The sequence below is a fragment of the Hippocampus comes genome, unplaced genomic scaffold (genome assembly GCF_001891065.2).
Source record: "Hippocampus comes isolate QL1 unplaced genomic scaffold, H_comes_QL1_v1.1 scaffold600, whole genome shotgun sequence".
NCBI classification, from domain to species: domain Eukaryota; kingdom Metazoa; phylum Chordata; class Actinopteri; order Syngnathiformes; family Syngnathidae; genus Hippocampus; species Hippocampus comes.
In genome coordinates this window covers 98945-116234 of record NW_017805785.1, presented here as the reverse complement: position 1 = coordinate 116234, position 17290 = coordinate 98945, and the positions used below count along the sequence as shown (strand labels likewise).

At 45.6% G+C, this 17290-nt stretch overlaps 3 protein-coding genes and 1 long non-coding RNA gene across 9 annotated transcripts in view; 2 read left to right on the top strand and 2 right to left on the bottom strand.

Moving 5' to 3' along the window:
- The window catches only part of ash2l (ash2 like, histone lysine methyltransferase complex subunit), a 9267-nt gene extending 5932 nt beyond the window's left edge, over positions 1–3335 (bottom strand). For 2 of the 5 annotated variants that reach the window (XM_019885363.1, XM_019885365.1), the window contains exons 1-9: positions 3245–3335; positions 2499–2565; positions 2287–2432; positions 2066–2154; positions 1894–1988; positions 1701–1796; positions 1509–1604; positions 1161–1236; positions 1061–1078 (exon numbers count right to left, since the gene is read on the bottom strand). In XM_019885363.1, the coding sequence (XP_019740922.1) occupies positions 1061–1078; positions 1161–1236; positions 1509–1604; positions 1701–1796; positions 1894–1988; positions 2066–2154; positions 2287–2432; positions 2499–2565; positions 3245–3303 (742 nt within the window). In that variant the 5' untranslated portion in view covers positions 3304–3335. Of the gene's footprint in view, positions 1–1060; positions 1079–1160; positions 1237–1508; positions 1605–1700; positions 1797–1893; positions 1989–2065; positions 2155–2286; positions 2433–2498; positions 2566–3122; positions 3204–3244 lie in introns of those variants that run through there. The other 3 variants (XM_019885364.1, XM_019885366.1, XM_019885367.1) reach the window with 2 other exon arrangements.
- A 462-nt stretch (positions 3336–3797) lies between these two features.
- On the bottom strand, positions 3798–5083 carry LOC109525125 (uncharacterized). The gene is made up of 2 exons (XR_002170082.1): positions 4982–5083; positions 3798–4019 (listed from the first exon to the last, which is right to left on the bottom strand). It is a non-coding gene; the product is annotated as an uncharacterized LOC109525125 (long non-coding RNA).
- A 310-nt stretch (positions 5084–5393) lies between these two features.
- pnx (posterior neuron-specific homeobox) lies at positions 5394–6885 on the top strand. Its single transcript, XM_019885405.1, has 2 exons — positions 5394–5598; positions 6180–6885. The coding sequence occupies exons 1-2, from the start codon at positions 5472–5474 to the stop codon at positions 6617–6619; spliced, it is 567 nt and encodes a 188-aa protein (XP_019740964.1). The 5' UTR covers positions 5394–5471; the 3' UTR covers positions 6620–6885.
- Positions 6886–7710: 825 nt separating this feature from the next.
- Positions 7711–17124, top strand: aebp1a (AE binding protein 1a). 2 transcript variants are annotated; one of them, XM_019885358.1, is made up of 20 exons: positions 7715–8288; positions 9125–9358; positions 9465–9539; positions 9688–9738; positions 9816–9875; positions 9966–10034; positions 10268–10345; positions 10419–10528; positions 10937–11076; positions 11252–11336; positions 11411–11555; positions 11694–11773; positions 11953–12076; positions 12161–12357; positions 12450–12623; positions 12788–12913; positions 13709–13955; positions 14866–15005; positions 15262–15361; positions 15991–17124. In XM_019885358.1, exons 1-20 carry the CDS (start codon positions 7808–7810, stop codon positions 16548–16550), a joined length of 3276 nt encoding a protein of 1091 aa, XP_019740917.1. In that variant the 5' UTR covers positions 7715–7807; the 3' UTR covers positions 16551–17124. The 2 variants fall into 2 exon arrangements, 1 of the variants encoding a protein (XP_019740917.1); XR_002170077.1 differs by lacking the exon at positions 15991–17124 and having other exon boundaries at positions 7711–8288; positions 14866–15079.
- The last annotated feature ends 166 nt before the right edge of the window (positions 17125–17290 follow it).

Here is a 17290-nt window from a genome sequence, read left to right as displayed (position 1 = left end):
AGAAAAAACACTGGTGTTAAAACCCCCCACCCCCCCGCCAAAAAAAAAAAAAAACCTTAACTGCGACTATATTTTAACCATGTACGTAATTGCACTTTGTGAGTCATGTCTTTATCATTTTTGCTACCTGCGGACTTCAAACAATACCAACACGTGACAAACTCCTCTGGAGCATTTTTTTTTTCAAAGTGAGAGCTACTTGGATCCCAATGAATGCAAAGGACTACTAGTTTAATACACACCTATGAAATAGAGTCATATTTGGCTATGTCGCAATTCACTTCTACCTGATTTAGCACCATGCAGATTTTTTTATTGTGGAGTACACCACAGCACAACTACTCATGTGATACAGATACAGTCGGAAGAGGGTGGAAACAGCCGCTGGTGATCGTTTGCTCGTTAAATAAACGTTAACAAACAAAAGCACATTCTTGGCACGGCTATTGATAGCCTCAACTCAAACCGTCAATGAACGCCAGAGTGGCTTCAGCTCTAGCCAGGAAAAAGCCTGTGAAAAGTACTGCACATCCTCCTCACTTCCTCGTCAAAAGGCGCTCAAAGTCAGCATGACTGTCGTCCAGAATGTGTGGACAGCGACCCCAAGTGGACAAAAAAAGAAAATCTATTGTTCCGACATTTGTTGCCATAATCATCCAGCCCTCCATTCAATTAGCTAAGAATCTTTACTTGTTCTCTGTCTTTTACAAAATCTTTCTTCCTGGCTCGCGCTTTTTGCTGCGCGAGTTTAAACCGACATGGCTCAGTGTGGTACAACGAAAAAAATCGAAAAGATAAAATTAGATATGTAAGATTTAAAAATGGTCGCTCAAGTGAAACCACGTTGAGCGAAGCGTGATATGGCGAGGGACGAAGATAGCTAGTCCACATGCGTCTTTTTCTTATCAAAAATCAATTTTTCATGCCCATCCCTAGTTGGCTTGGAATCGAACTGAAACCAACTTCGATCCAGCCGGTCACATGACACCACCACCCACAACAACAACAACAAGAGCAGCAGCAATAGCAGCCGTCTGCCGCCACAAAAGCGAGTGTTCACCTGAGTAAGAGGATCCACCTGGAAGACACAACGCCAATCACGGTCAACTGCGTCGTCTCGCGTCCGACCTTAAGCGAGCTCAAAGGAAACTTTTACTGACCGTTGAGGCCTCCGGCGGTGGGCGTGACGGCCGACTGCTTTTGGGAGTCGTACGAGGGTCCGATGGTCCCCAGGTCCTGCACAACGAGGTGATGTTTTTCATGAAACCACACCGTCGTATACATATCGTACCATTTCAGTATTTGTGAGTCGCTAAGAAATGAATAATCTTTTTTTTTTCCTTTTAAGAAAAGCACAGAGTCTTGAATGTTTCTAATTAATTAAATGTTGGATTCTTTGAGGAAGAAAACCCCTGGTGTTGTTCTTCAGACGACCTGGCCCTTTTATCAGTTTTCAAAATCAAATGTGACCCTTGTGCGCAAAGGTTTGCTCAGCCCAAGGTTAATACCTGGTCCAGCAGGCCAAACTTGGGGTAGTCCTCCTCGGAGTCTTTGCTGCCGGGGTCGGGGTGTTCCTTCACCAGGAAAACGTCGCGCTCTTTGCTCTGGGGGTAGGTGGGTGAGAGGTAGTGGGGGGAAGCAGTGTGAGATCACAAAGCAGCCGATGTGGGCTGCGGTGTGTCCGGGTGGCGACGCGCTACCATGGTCTTCACAATGTTGTTGGGCCACGTCAGCTTGCCGGGTCTCTGGCGGGTGGTCATGCACTCCCAGTACTTGTCGATGAATGGAATGATGTCCTGCACCCAAGGAGCCAGACCTCAATTATTTTAATCAATTAACCCGTCAATTATTTTGACAATTAATCTGTATACAAACGTTTGCGTCGCTGCTCACCTTGTCTTTGGAGAACATGGTCTTGGGATGCTCGTCTTGGCTCCGGGACCTCCAGGTCAGGTTCGCCAGCGCCGTCAGACACATCTCCTTCAGGTCTGCAAGGACAAAACCAAAAAAACGGATGAGGACAGCACCGAACCGGATTGGAATGGAGCAGCGCATGGACACATACTGGCTTGTTTCCTGAGGAAGTAGGTGTTGCCGCTATGGTGGCAGACATTGCAGTGGAACACGTAGTTGGTCATGAAGGGCAGACAAGTCCTGCAGAACAGACAGCGGATCGTAATTTTCAGTCGACACCAAGTGTCGGTACAAAACAAAATGGCCGCCCAGCCTGTGAGATAGACATCATTCATATTCCACAAATGCAATGCGACGCTGTGATTTACGTACGCGGTATTGATGGCGAAGGTGTCAGCGGTGAACCACTTGGTACACAAGGCGCACTGCAGCTCCACCTCGCCCAGCTGCCGCCCATTGTCCTCATCCCCGGAGCCGGTCAGTGTGTCGGCAGCCTCCGATGCTTCGCCTGCCGCCTCCTGTGGCAACACAGCACTTCATCACGTGACGTCATCGCAACACGGTGATCATCGTTAGATACTTGCCAGGCCCTCCTTGCCGCTGGAAGACTCTGTGTCCATGCTGACAGGAAGCTCAGTCAACACCGCCTCCCTACGTAGTAACAGTTTTCATTCGGAGTTGAACAATTAATGACAATGTATTACTTGGGACATTGTGCAATAATTAACACAAAAAAAAATTATTAGCTTGTACACAAAGTAGGACAGAGGAACTTTGAAAAATTATCTAATTACAATTTTTCCTCCCTCAATATTGCAAATTATTAGCAATATTTTTTTATCAAGGTCCATGTATTTTTTTTAACAAGCAATAAATCCATCTGTATTACAATAAACAATATTTATTATACATGAATGTTCACGTGCTATGAAGAAATATACCGGTAGTATTTGAGTCTTGAAGAATATTTATTATCGTAATACTACGCGACTTGAGATTAACTTTTGGTCTTTTTTATGTCTATCCCACATTATGCCACAATGATTTACATGTTGAGTTTCGCTAAATCTAGCGTCAACTTTACTAATATTGCCCGAAATATGTTTGGCCTCACAAGACGAATAAATAAGAAACGTGAACGTGTTTGCCGAAAACAAAGCTTGCCCCTTTCTCGCCAACCCTTCTGCACTACGAAGACGTCTACTCGCCAGTTCGCGGGCAGCTTTTGTGGCCAAACAGCGTCGAGGATGTTTCAGAAGTACACCGTTAGAAAATGTTACATGTTTTCGCCATTAAGAGTGTTGGAATGTGTAAAAACAAGCCCACGTACGTTCCGGCTGAGTCTGTTTCAGCCACAACGGTGCTACCCGCCTCTTCTTGTGACGCCATGTTTGAATTTGTTCAACTGGAAATATCGCGAGAGCCCAACGGGGGACTGGAGACCCATCCGGCTCCACAGCGACACTGTTGGCACGGAGGACAACTGACCCTTTATCTTTTGTCAAAATCGTTATTGAGAATTGATGTACAACAAAATATGTAAACATGATAAAAAACAAATAAGCAACACACAAAAAAAACAACTAAAAGTAGCCAAAGAAATTTGTCACAATTTAGGGCACCGTAAACTTTCATTCAAGGTCTATTAGACATAATTTACCAATGCATTGCAACCTACAAATATGTTTCTTGTTCTTTGTTAATTTCACAATTTTAGCATACAGATTAAATTCGACAAGAAATATCTGGAAGACATTTGGAAAATCTTCACATTCAAGACATTTAAGAGCATGAAATTGATCACAAAGGAAAAAGACATCATTTTATGCACAAAACGTGTAATTAATATATTTTATCAAAATTGCGATAGTATGACAACTCACGTTTTCGTTCCTCGTGGCCTCTAAATGATATCATCATCGTCATCAGAGCCAGTCAATTGTTCGTGTCTTTTGACTGTTAACAACATTCCATGTGCTGCCCAAAATACCCATATACATCACTATTATCTATACATTTGGCTCCTCCTTAAATTGACTCCTGCATTGTCCTCCTTGTAGCCTAGTTTTTAGCAGAGTCCATTCTGCTCCGCTCGTCTCCATCTGCTTTCAAACAAAAAGAAATCAACATTTTTAATGGAGAGCTCCTCCGTTCTCAGTGACCGTTCAAAATGTCCTCTTTAGATGGCACTGAGAGAGATATTGTCCCCTACTGCAAGTATTTTTTAGGTACTATGCCATTTGACACACACATAAACACCTTGCTCACAAAGAGCAAATCGCAAATTGTTTTTTCTTTACAGGAACAAATTGCCCTGAATTCTGCAAAACATTTGTTTAAAATGACAATGATCCAAATTTTTGAGGCCGATGACATGATCTATAGGTTTGCATTCAAATCTCTCCTTCAGAAATTAAATGTCCAGGTTTACATTTTGTGACTACAACTGTCAAAATGTCATCAACAAGCTACTTGTCTGAAAAGCACAAAAGCACAAAAGCAAACCACGAAAGGCATCAAACAAATGTGATTGCCATCAATTGATTTTTTTAACATGCTTGATGACTGTGAGTATTGTTCACGACGCGTGCCCGTGCAAGACCACCGGAGCGCCATGCATTTGAAGGGTCTTGCAGGTGCACAAAGGAGCAGGGCAATGAGCAAGACCCCCTGGGGGAGACCATCAATGGTTGAGGGCTATTGTTTAGCTACATAACAGCGACACGTTCACCTCCCCTTCATCTCTGAATGGATGCACATCTGTGACACTCCAACAACAACAAAAAAACTTTCCAACCAACTCATCTATCCACCCAAATTCTTTTGGGCTTTGTAGAGTTGAGGCTGAGACTGTGTCTATTCCTGCTGATTTTTGGCTATATCAGAAAAAAATTGCCACAAGTAATTTATTTATTTTATTTCATCAAGTTGTTGCACAAGATGAAAATAATCTGGATCCAGACACATTAATTTAAGTCATCTACTTAAAATATGCATCTGGATCCAGATGATATATAATTTTGTGTAACTACTTGACCAAATAAAGTTGAGTAAATTCAACACAAACCTTTTTCAATGAGATGCAAAGACATTGCCGTACAGGTGTCACTCCAATGGTTGTTTTTTTTTTTTTTTTTTTTTGCCCAATACATCACTCTCATTATCCTTGATGCCTGCTTGAATTGACCTGCGCCCATCAGATGATTGCAGTCAAGTTTTGTGGCAGAAAAGGACAATAGTTTACCATTTGCAAAGGGACAATGGTGACACACTTTCCCTTTGACGAGTCCATCAATTAGCATTACAAGCTAAGACATTAGCATAAGAAGCGACTAAGAATAGTCGGACGTCAGTCGGGACAAACTGAAACACAAAACGTGACACGCACTTCAAGAAAAGGCAACATTTCAAGCAGATGTCCCACAATAAATAACTGAGCGCAGCGCCCTCCACGGAGAGGACGGCTTCTGTGACGTCACGGCAAACGTAGGCTGGCCTGTTTTAAACGGCGGCGGAGGCCGGGAGCGTCCCCAGCCCTCACTTCAGCCCCGCAGGACATGGAGCCCCCCGCCCGTAAAGTGACGTTCGGCAGCCGCAAAAACGAAAAGGGGAACACCGCCTTCTCCGTGGAGGACATCCTGCACCCCCGAAAGTTCAACGGGCCCGCCGAGCAGCCAGCCGCAGGTCAGTCGCTCCATTAGGGAAACCTCATGACGTCATCGCGCCGACTCGTGTGACACTGCGCTGCCAGAAAGTCACGTCTCATCAAGATAATATTAGTGCACCACAATAATACACGTTTGCGTCATTTAATATATTGACAAAAATATTTAGTAGATTGAGGAGTTTTTAGATAACTTCGGGAGTATTTTCACGTCTTTAGTTTACTTTTAATAAGTATTTGAGTACATCTAAGAGTGATTATGTGACATTTAAGAAACATTTGAGTGCACCTGGTAATCAGGCCACTTGTACTTTAGTAGAGTTAAGAGTATTTAGGTCATTTTTAAGACATATTTCAGGAGAACAAAATATTTCTGTAACTTTTGTGAGTATTTAGGTAGGTTTATAAAACGTTTGGTCAATCTACAAAACATTTCGGTATCTTTAGAATTCCATGTTACTTGTGAGACTTTATTACTTGATTGTGTATTTTTGTAACTTTTAGCGAGTTACGTCCCTCCGTTTCGAGCTCAGGGGTCGTAAGCGTCACTACCTCAATTTCTAAATGTGTGACGAGAGTTTTGACTCTTTTCCTTTCCCAGGTCCCAACACGAAGCAATATCCTTCAGTAGGTGGCATTCGTAGACCACTGCCTTCAAAGCGGACTAAAAAGCCAGCCAACTCAAAGTGCGGCGTCCGCCGAGTGCGAACGGCCTTCACGCTGGACCAGCTTCAGGTTCTGGAATTGAGCTTTCATCGCTGTCACTACTTGAGCCCGGTGGAGCGCCACGCCCTTGCCGGCGCACTCTGCCTGACCCACACGCAGGTGAAGATCTGGTTCCAGAACCGGCGCACCAAGTGGAAGAAGGAGGAGGGCATGCGGGTGCAGGAGCACCACAATGCCCACCCCACCCACCGCTCCACCGTGTTCAATGTCTCCACCTGGTGGCCGTCGCCTGCAATCGCCTTCAATCGTCAAATCATCTGCGGGCAATTCCGCCCCTTAGCGTCGCGTATGATACAACCACTTTTTTATTGCTGAAATAGAGCTGAATAATCGACTAATCAATAGAAAAACTCAACACCCACATGAAGAACAATAATCAAGTGATCACATGGACATGATCGACACGCTGATCAAGCGACAATGGGGGACGACAATCTGAATGCAGATGAACAGTCAACATTTTTAGAACTGCAATGATTTAAAATAAGTTATTTTTAATAAAGAGAAATATTAATATTTTGAACTCTTGCTTGTTTGCCCTTATTGTGGCGCTGCACCACATTTGACAGGCTAACCTGGAAATGATGTCTACGCGAGTGTGCGTTACAAATGATTATTTTTTTAAAGATAAACAATTTCTAATGGACAACATTTTTAAAACAGTCAAATATTCTACCTGTTAGTCATATTTTTATGAAAGTCAAGGAAGCGCTGTAGTTAAATCCATCCATTCTGAGCTGAGACATAAACAAACAGAACCATGACAATTTCGACTTAAGGTTTTTTTTTTAAGCTGTAATTAAAGACTTAAAAATGTGTTGTTATTATGAGAAATAGTTAGAATATTTGTGTATGTGCGTGTTGTGCAATGTTGCTCAGATGTTTTTTTTTTTTTTCCTCTGGCATAATCAGAAAAAGTCAGCAACGAGAAACAGATGAACGCCAAAGTCAACAAAGACGCTGACTGGCTGCAAGACAAGATGTGAGCGGCCAAGAAAAAGGAAAAAAAATGAAAACGATTGCAAATGTTCACTTTACATTTGCCATTTAAAAAAAAAAAAAAAAAAAGCTTTCTTGTCCTTTCATTGAGCAGACGTGCACCAATAGAATCCAACAAAAACCATCCCCAGTGTAACACACACATCCATATTTGGGCTAAACCTCATTTCAAACCCTAATCCTAACTTGAAACCATACCCCCGGCCACCTTAAAAGGCTAACCCAGAGTAGAGACACCTTGCCTCAAAAGCCTAAAATAGGCTTCAAACCCGAATTTGAAGCCCTAATTTAGAGTTGAGGGCATCTTTTTTAACCTTCACCCTCTTCGTCTGTCTGTCTGTCTTTTGTGGTCTGCTGTTGAACAACAACAGGAAAAGTCCCAGATGAGTCTCGCAGTCCGTTAACGAGAAAAGCTGCTCATCACATAACTCATTGAAAACGGCTTCCCCTTTTCCAGATGACTCAGCAGCTTTTTTTCATTTTTTGTTCTTCTTCCCGGCTGGAATGTCTCATGTGTCCCCACAAGCTCCACCCTTGGCCAGGACAGAGAAAAAAAGGGCTGAAGAACAAGAAGAGGAGGAGGAGGAGGCAGCTCTCAGACTTGCAAACAATCAGCAGCAGTCTGGATCCCCCTGCGAGGGCCTCACGTCTGCCTTGTCAGGGGAGCACATCTGGGCCCTGCCTGGGACGCGGTTCGCTCGCTCAGCTTCTTTCTTTGCTTTACTTCCTGCAGCCATGAGGAGCCTTTTGGTGGCGGCCTGCTTGCTTCTGGCGATGTTGGGCATCCTGCTGTGCGGCGCCCAGACCGACGGGGGTAGGGGGGCTCAGGTGAGGGAGGCCCGGGGGCTAGCAGAGAGACGGGGACTGTCTGACCCCTGGGGCGACCCCCGGGGAGACCCCCAAGGCCAGGTGGCGGACGATCCGTCAGTGGAGGTGAACAAGCCAAAAGCCAAGAAAAAGAAAACGCCGCAGGAGGTGGAGGCAGGTGAGAACCCTCAAGTCCCCAAAACAGGAAGTTAATTTGCAATTTCAAAATAAAAGCCAGGCTAGCTCATGAAGGCTCACGTTGGAATGGCCGTCCATTCGCAACGCTCAACGCAACATGAGCTTTGGCCACAGAAGCAACCTGGACTGTCCGCCAGTAGGTTGGGAATAATTTGGCATTTTTCATTAAAGCTTGTTTTGATTTCATTTTGACTTTTGTTTTTTTTTTAATTCAGTTCGCTGGAATTCATTTTTAGAGAAAGCTTGATAGTTTAAAATTTCTTCCCCCACAAATGTTAGTTTTAGTTTTTTTTGTCATATAGGGAGTATTTGTTGAGCTTGAGGGGGGGAAAAAACTCACTAAGTATTGTGTAATGAAGTGGAGTTAAGAACAATTCTCAAACCATTCACAATCCTTCTTCTGTAGCTACGGAAATAAATTTACACGTTCGGGATTTTGGAGCCGATCACCGATCAGCAATTTAAAAAAACAAAAAAAGGCGTTAGGGGAGGCGTTAAGCGCGGGTGAGTGCCAAACACTAAAAGTCCAGATAAGTTTGCTGGCCTGTGGACAGGAGAAAATGTTTGCTTTTCCGCAAGGCGCAGACGGGACGGATGTTGTGGTTTGCTTGATGGAATGACACTTTCCACTGCATTTGAAACTCCATGTCTGAAGGCCTTCCTCTTGTTCAAAACCTTAACCATAGCTTGAAACCCTGATTCGAGCAAGCATGCTAGTGACTTGCATCTAACAACAAAATGAACTCCTCACTTCCAAAGTACGTAAGTAGCGCAGCCCGTTTGACATGATCGGTCGTGTGTTGTGCTTCTGTCAAGCCAAAGCCAAGAAGGCGGCGGAGAGGGAGGCCAAGGCCAAGAAGCAGAAGACCCCCAAGCCCACCAAGAAGCCCAAAGGTCCCAAACCTACCAAGAGGCCCAAACAACCCAAAGCCACCAAGAAGCCTAAAGCGCCCAAAAAACCCAAAGTCAGCACCACCACGACCGCCGCCCCAACCACCACAACACCTTTGCCAGACACCAAAGCGCTGACTCAACCCGCCACAGAGACAAGTATGTGGTTTTCAATTTAGTGTTTCCATTGAAACGGAAGCTGAATGTTCTACGAGGAGTGGTGACACGGAAAAAAAAAAAAAAAAAAATCTTCTTGTCTCCATAGCAACCAGACACTTTCCCACCATGTTGCCCAAGTGGGAGGAGCCAGAAGAACCAGACCTGGTCAGAAGGATCCCGGGTCAGTTGGAACATAGTTGTTCAAGTCAATTGTTTTGCTTTCTGGCAGGACAAATACAAAGATCGATGAAATCAAAGTAAAAAAATTCCACTCGCTTGTTGTTTTGCGATCTTGAGACATAATTTAGATGATGTTTGTGAATTTTCAGGCAGAGACAAAAATCAGCTGACCACTCCGGAGGTGATCATGTACATCCCAGGTATTCCCCACATCCCGCTCTCACGCCACTTTCTGGACTCGTGATTCCTTTCGAAGAAACTTTTCCTTATCTCGCAGAGGAGAACACGGACGTCCCCTTCGTGATCCCCTGGTACGAGGAGTACGACTACGACGACCGTACGTCCTGCGCCGGCGCCAGCATGTCTGCCAGCGCTGAGGCACAAGTAGACATCATCATCATCAGCTTATTTTTTGTTTTTTCTGCAGTTGCCAAAAAGAAGCAAGAGCAAGAGGAGGAGCAAGCGCGAAAAGAAAAGGCGGAAAAGGCGGAAAAAGGTTTGGAACGATCCAACCAAACAGAACCGTTTGCGTTTCGTCTTGAAATTTCACATCCCGAGTTTTTGTTGAGTCTATGCACCTTGACTCTATCAGAGGTTGGAAAAACTGAAAACACATGGCATCATCACATGACGCTCACAGATAGAATGCAGCGTGGGTGTGTGTCCATCTGAAAGTACTTTGTGCAAACGGCGATGCTGACACGTCTTTGTGTTGTGGTTCCGTCAAAGCCGAGCGTCAGAGGAAATTATGGGAGGAGGAGGAAGAAGAGCGACTGAAAAACATGGTACAGCCACCAGAACCCAAAAGTAAGATGACGGCACGAAAACATGTTGGTTGTCTTCCGGCGTGGAAGCATCTGAAGCGTGTCTTTGTATCCAGAATGTCCTCCACTGGGATTGGAATCTCACCGGGTGGAAGACGACCAGCTGCTGGCCTCGTCGCAGTCTCTACACGGATTCGCGGCTCAGAGGGGAAGACTCAACATGCAGGTGACATTCGCATCATTGTTCATCATTTAGCACAACAACAAACCGGATTGGGCTTTCACGCCACACTGGGACATCGTACCAAACTGGAATGGTAGACTACAGCAGACTAGAAGACCACAACCCAATGAACTGACTGGATCCACACCGGACTTCGATGGACTGAAAAATACTGGACCTCCAGACTATACTAGACTGGATGACCAGATGACACCAGATAAGACTGGACCTTACTGGATTCAGATGACAGTGGGCAACCAGAATCTAAAGGAATGACTGGAGTCCACACTGGACTGAACCAGACTGGACCAGTACACCACATTGGACTTTATTGGAACTTCAGACAACATTATACTACCAAAATCCACACTTGACTGCACCAGACTGGACTAACTGTCGTTTTACGTCCAGGGTTCAACCAACGATGAAGATCTGTATGGGGGTGCGTGGTGCGCAGAGCCTGAGGAGACCAACAGCTGGTTTGAGGTGGACGCCAGACGAGAGGTGGAGTTCTCGGGTGTCATCACACAGGGAAGAAACTCCGAACAGATGTGGGTCTCCCAAACATTTTTCTGGAGCCTCAACATCAAAAATTACTCAAAAATAAAAATGTTTTCCTGGAAAGTGAACCCCCGTTTAGCATGGGGATGCATTCCAGATGCAATAAACACAATTTGTTTTTTTTTTTTAATCTTGTACAATTGTTCTATTTGTGTCTTCCTGTAGTGAGGACTTTGTGTCGTCTTACTACGTGGCCTTCAGCAACGACAGCCGCGATTGGACGATTCTTCACGATGGCTATGCCGAGTGGGTGAGTCGTGGGACCTCCACTCGTACTTTTACGCCACAAAAGTGACAACCAAAAAAACAAATATTCCCTTCCAGTTGTTCTACGGGAATGTGGACAGAGACACTCCTGTTCTGAACCAGTTTTCTTGGCCAGTAGTGGCGCGCTACATCCGAATCTTGCCGCAAAGCTGGAACGGCAGTTTGTGTCTCCGGGCCGAGATTTTGGCCTGTCAACTTCCCGGTCAGTATGCCAAAAACATTCCCACACGGCCGCGTTTGGGCTTTCCTCTTTACACCGGATAACGATCCAGATGCATTGTCCCAGAATTGAAGGATGTCCGATTTTTGAAGCTGTAATCCCGTGACTGTCACCTTCCAGGCAGCCACAACGGCGAGAACGAAGTGAAGTCTTCCGATGAGCTCGACTTCCGACATCACAACTACAAGGACATGAGACAGGTCACTTGCTTCGATGTTGTAGCTCAACAGAAAGATCGGAAACAACTGAAACACTGAGCTGTTGGGCACGTGCTTTCAAAATGTTTACAGAAGATCAGATTGAGTTCACTTGAAAAGGTTCTACTGCATTTTAAGGCCATTTTGAAAAAGAGTTTTCAATATATTCTTGTGGGCTCCAGATGATGAAGGTGATAAATGAGGAGTGTCCCAACATCACCAGAATCTACAACATCGGTAAAAGCTCTCAGGGTCTGAAGATGTACGCCATGGAGATCTCCGACAACCCTGGGGAACACGAGATGGGTAAGGGAATGCTTTTTAGTTCATCGGTGGTCAAAAAATGTAAACAAACAAATTGATTGAGGTGTTTTTTTTGTTTTCGTCCAGGTGAACCGGAATTCCGATACACGGCAGGTCTCCACGGTAATGAGGTACTGGGCCGGGAGCTCCTCCTCTTATTGATGCAGTTCCTATGCAAAGAGTACAAGGATGAAAACCCTCGTGTGCGCCGCCTGGTGGACGGAGTGAGGATCCACCTGGTGCCGTCCCTCAACCCCGACGCGTACGAGCTGGCCTTTGAGGCGGTACGACGGCCAAGAAAAAGCCACCCTGTGCCACTTTTGGGTCACGTTGGAGATTTGACGCCCTTTGTCTTTCCGTCCTTCTTGTCCTTTAGGGGTCTGAGATGGGAAACTGGGTTTTGGGCCACTGGACTGAGGAGGGTTATGACATTTTCCAAAATTTTCCGGATCTCAACAGCATTTTGTGGGGGGCGGAGGACCGTGGCTGGGTGCCACGCTTTGTTCCCAACCATCACATTCCTATGCCGGAGAACTTCCTCAATGGATCCGTGAGTTGGATGCGCTTTCAGTTGCATTTTGGTAGATGGGAATTTACTTGTACACTGCATAGTGATCTTGGACCCGCACAGATGGCCTTTTTGACCCTCACTGCTCACTCCTGCGAACACAAACTACCAAAACTAAAAACCTCTGCTTTCTTTTCGGCGTTTAGATGGCCGTGGAAACCAAAGCGATCATATCCTGGATGGAGCGCAACCCTTTTGTGTTGGGAGCGAACTTCCAAGGTGGCGAGAAATTGGTCACGTTCCCTTTTGACATGCAGCGGCCGCAGATTTCGGTAAGGCTGCCCACCGGGAAAGCAGAGGTGGGGACTCAAGTCACATGGCTCGACTCAGGACAGTCTAGTGAAAGACTCTGGGTTGTCTTTGACTTGATACTCACAAGATTCGACTTGACCTCTACTTGAACTACTTTACTTGACGAGTCCTGCCTGTTTGAATATTAAATCAGATATTTCAAGGTAGTGTTGTTTTTGAAATCAAATGTATTTAACCCGGCGACCCACAAGTATGCTATGATGTGGATTCCAGAACCCACCGTGTGAATAATCACGGAAGGAGATTTGAAGATGATTGGATTTGGATTCAAGCATTGTGTTTTGGTTAAAATCAAGAAAAACAGAAGGGAGACGAGCAAGGTTCGTAAGTCACAATTAACAGACACACCGATGACGACGTCTAATTTCTTCTGTCTCGATAAAACCCAGAGAAGGCGGGGTGAGCGACAACAGACGGTCACATTTAGCTCACCACAAGCTGGTTAATCATGAAATAAGATGCATGTCAGTTATGCGGGTAATCGAAAAGACCATGTACAGTAATAGAACACTGAAAGACTGGTTTTGGGACCATTAGAAAACGGCGGGTGCAGTTCACTAGCGTAAGAACAGATACTGACTGGAAAGTAGCTAATTTGCTGTCAATATTTTGGGTCAACTCTACTTTTTATTGCAATGGTGACTCGGGACTTGCTTGATGGCGAAAACTTGCACATGTGACTTAATCAAACCTCCAATCCGGGAAAGAGAGCCATATCATGACTTTGGTATCCTGATGGCCTTGTGTTATCCAAGATGAGCGATAACCGCCGCTGGAGGGCCAACGACGAGATGAGTGAGGACACATGGGCCCGCATCCAGCGTCAGAACGAGGGCGCCTTGCGGGAGACGCCCGACGAGGTCATGTTCCGCTGGCTGGCCATGTCCTACGCCCACAGTCACCTGACCATGACCGAGGTCCAGCGCGGCTCCTGCCACGGTGACGATGTCACCAGGGGCCAGGGCATCACCAACGGCGCCAGTTGGAAGCCCATGGTGGGAAGTACGTGTCCACGTCGACTTGAACATTATTAGCCCGTGTCCATTCTCAGTCTTGGGAATCCACGAAGAGAATTAGACTTCCTGTTTGTTGAAAACACTTCATCTAAAACAGCGGTCCCGAAACCTTTTTTGCCCCACGGACTGGTTTAATGTCAGACAATATTTTCAGGGACCGGACTTTAAGGTGCAACGAATAAATACAACAAAATAATATGATACGACCCGTATGAAAACTGTGGTATTTTCGAAACATAATAATAAACACGAATCATGACACAAGGAACGTCCTATCTGGCCGTTAGGGTCACGTTTAATCGTGCCTTCAAAATAAGATAGACTGTAAATACAAAGTGCATGAAAAATACGACTCACCATCGCCGCATATAATGCAGAGTGGGCTTGGCGCGTGGGAATCTCCCATTGTGATGAAGCCGTATTTTAAGTAGGTCTCCTGATAGTGTCTTGTAAATGTAGTTTTGTTTTTCTTCAAAGTCATAGGCCCTTCTTCCGTCTCCTGGCTGTGCCTTTTCCACTTCCCAAAGACGTTTGGGTTTTTTTTACTCATTTTGCTAGCTCCTGGGTTTCATTTTAGCGCTAATCTATCATGTGACCGAGAAGCGTCTCCTTCACCTGCGTCAAGAGTGACACACTGTCGACGGATGTAACAGAGAATCCAGTAATTTTTCAAAATAAAACATCGTTAAGATTCCGAAATAAATAAATGAGGTCAAATGAGGGTGTACAAATTAGAGACACATCAGGCCGCTGTTTTGAAAGAGGTATGAAAGAAACCATAGATGTCAAATTAGAGAAAAGAGAGACTTCTTGCCTGCCGACAACATCTTGACATCGTCCCCCAAAAGATTGTCTCATTCCATCCCCACCCGCTTAACGTGACCACTCTTCCGTAGGCATGAATGACTTCAGCTATCTGCACACCAACTGCTTGGAGATCTCCATCTTCCTGGGCTGCGACAAGTTTCCGCACGAGAGCGAACTTCCTCTGGAATGGGAGAACAACCGAGAGGCTCTGCTGTCATTCATTGAGCAGGTCAGAACCACGGTGACACCTTGAGGCCGCCGATGGACACGCAAATCAGCTTCATCTCTGCCGTGGGCAGCCAGGTCGGCATCGTAAATGAGAATCTGCTCTGGTTAAGTGACACGACGATAATCACACAGCTCATAACGAGCTGCTCCGAACTAGGAATGTTGGGACTGGAAATCAACGTTGGCTGAATAAAGTTCGGTAAAGAACTGCTCCTCCCGACTGTCATTCCAGTTCTGGTTTCTGTCTTGTGTCCCAGGTGCATCGCGGGATAAAGGGTGTGGTCAAAGACACGGAGGGAAACGCACTGGCCAACGCCACCATATCCGTGGAAGGGATACGCCATGACGTCATCACCGGTAAACAGACACCTGCCGTGAATACTAAAAAATTCATCCGGAATTGACAGTCGCTCCATGATGTTTGGAAATGCCCATATTAACTCTTTCATTCCACAAGATGTACTTGTACATCTTTTTAAAATTAGGCCCCGCCTACCAAGGACGTACATGTACGTCTTTTTTTTTTTTTTTGCGTCATAGAGAGGAGGGTCTGATGCAATCTGTGAATGAGAATTGCATTGTAAATCATGTAAAAAAGCGACCAGTAGGTGGCAGTGGTGCCTCACATGCTTGAAATGCATGCTTTTACAAAAAGCTCTTTTTCTCAGTTTTTTTGCCCAGGAATCGCCATTTTCATGAAACTTATCCATTTTGTAATGCCGATTGCTGAAGAATGGAAAAAGATAGAAACAATTTTTTTTTCTGCTGAAAGAAGAGCGTCCAAACTTTATTTTGGTAGGCATGTTTATATAGCATAAGAACCAAATATTCTGTGGGCCTTGCAAGATAGTCAAAATCCAGTAAAACTCTGTGATTGAGGGGTTGCTAAAGTGAAAATGGCTGGGATTGAATGAGTTAATAGTTTCAATGGTAACTACACAGATTGTTTGATTTGGAAAAAAAATGCTAAGTGTCTCTCTCCGCAGCCCCAGGCGGTGACTATTGGCGCCTTCTGAATCCCGGCGAGTACCGCGTGACGGCTAAGGCGGACGGCTACACGCCGCAGACCCGCCTGTGCATGGTGGGCTACGACTCGGGCGCCACGTCCTGCAGCTTCACCTTGGCCAAGTCCAACTGGGACCGCATTAAGCAGATCATGGCGCTCAATGGCAACCGGCCCATCCGCGTGGTCACCAAGGCCAAGGCCACGCCGCCTGGCGCCACCGCCGCCAGCACTCTCTCCCCGGAGGAGCAGCACGCCGCCGCCCAGCGAGCGGAGCGGCTGCGCCGGTTGAGGATCCTGCGGTTGCGCCGGCTCCGTCTTCAGAAGCAACGCGCCGGCCTCAGGACCACACCCGCGACCACCGTCGCAACCACTACGACCACCACCACCGCCACCACCACCACACGGAAACCCCAGACCACCACTTCCTGGTATGACTCCTGGTTCCCTGTGGACAACTTGTCCACCGAGAATCCCTTTGACAGCATCATCTTTGACTCAGTGCCCACTGAGGACTACCCCTTTCACTTCACCATCGACTGACACGTGCAGGAGCATCTCGAGAGAACGCCAAACACGTGCCCCTTTCCAAGGGACAAGATGACCTCTTAAAGAGGAACTTGATGAAAATATGTCCTTTGTAATAATGTGTTCTATGTGACCCCACCCAACTGCGTTCATGGAATAAGAATGAAGCAGATTTTATCCAAGGAAGGCACTTTGAGGTCAATGGGCGCCCCCATTACCATTTAATGAATGGGACAAAGAGTCAAACACAGAAATACGACATGAGAACACTCACAAGGAGCTGTTGTAGGCCACAACCCACAGCCAGATTCTCACCATCAGACTGACTGACTCCAAGAGGCCACGCATCTCGCACTCAAATATTACACTCCCTACAGTAATTACACTTCATAAAAAATAAAATGTTTTTTTTTTTGTAATCTCATGTTTTTATACAAACCAGTGCTACTGTGCATTATTAAAAAAAACAAAAACACTGTTGTGCTTTTTTTTTTTTTTGGTGGGGGGCTGGAATGGATTAACGGCAATTCAAGGGGAATAATTGTAGATTACAGAGGAACCCCGATTTTTTTGTGTGATATTCGATGATAAAAGATTTGTCCGAGTTTCTGTTCCAAAAAAAAAAAAAAAAAAAAAGCCTCAGGCCACTGAGAATCGATGCACATTCATTTGATAAATTGTGTGTAAAGGGTTCAGCGCATGCCACAATGTAATTGTTCCACAATGTTCATTTTGTTGAAGGTAAAACCGCTTCG

Coding starts and splice junctions, on each gene's coding strand:
- aebp1a (XM_019885358.1), top strand. CDS start 7,808: ATGTCTCATGTGTCCCCACAAGCTCCACCCTTGGCCAGGACAGAGAAA. Junction 11,337..11,410: donor ACGATGGCTATGCCGAGTGG/GTGAGTCGTGGG, acceptor ATTCCCTTCCAG/TTGTTCTACGGGAATGTGGA. Junction 11,556..11,693: donor TTTGGCCTGTCAACTTCCCG/GTCAGTATGCCA, acceptor GTCACCTTCCAG/GCAGCCACAACGGCGAGAAC.
- pnx (XM_019885405.1), top strand. CDS start 5,472: ATGGAGCCCCCCGCCCGTAAAGTGACGTTCGGCAGCCGCAAAAACGAA. Junction 5,599..6,179: donor CGCCGAGCAGCCAGCCGCAG/GTCAGTCGCTCC, acceptor TTCCTTTCCCAG/GTCCCAACACGAAGCAATAT.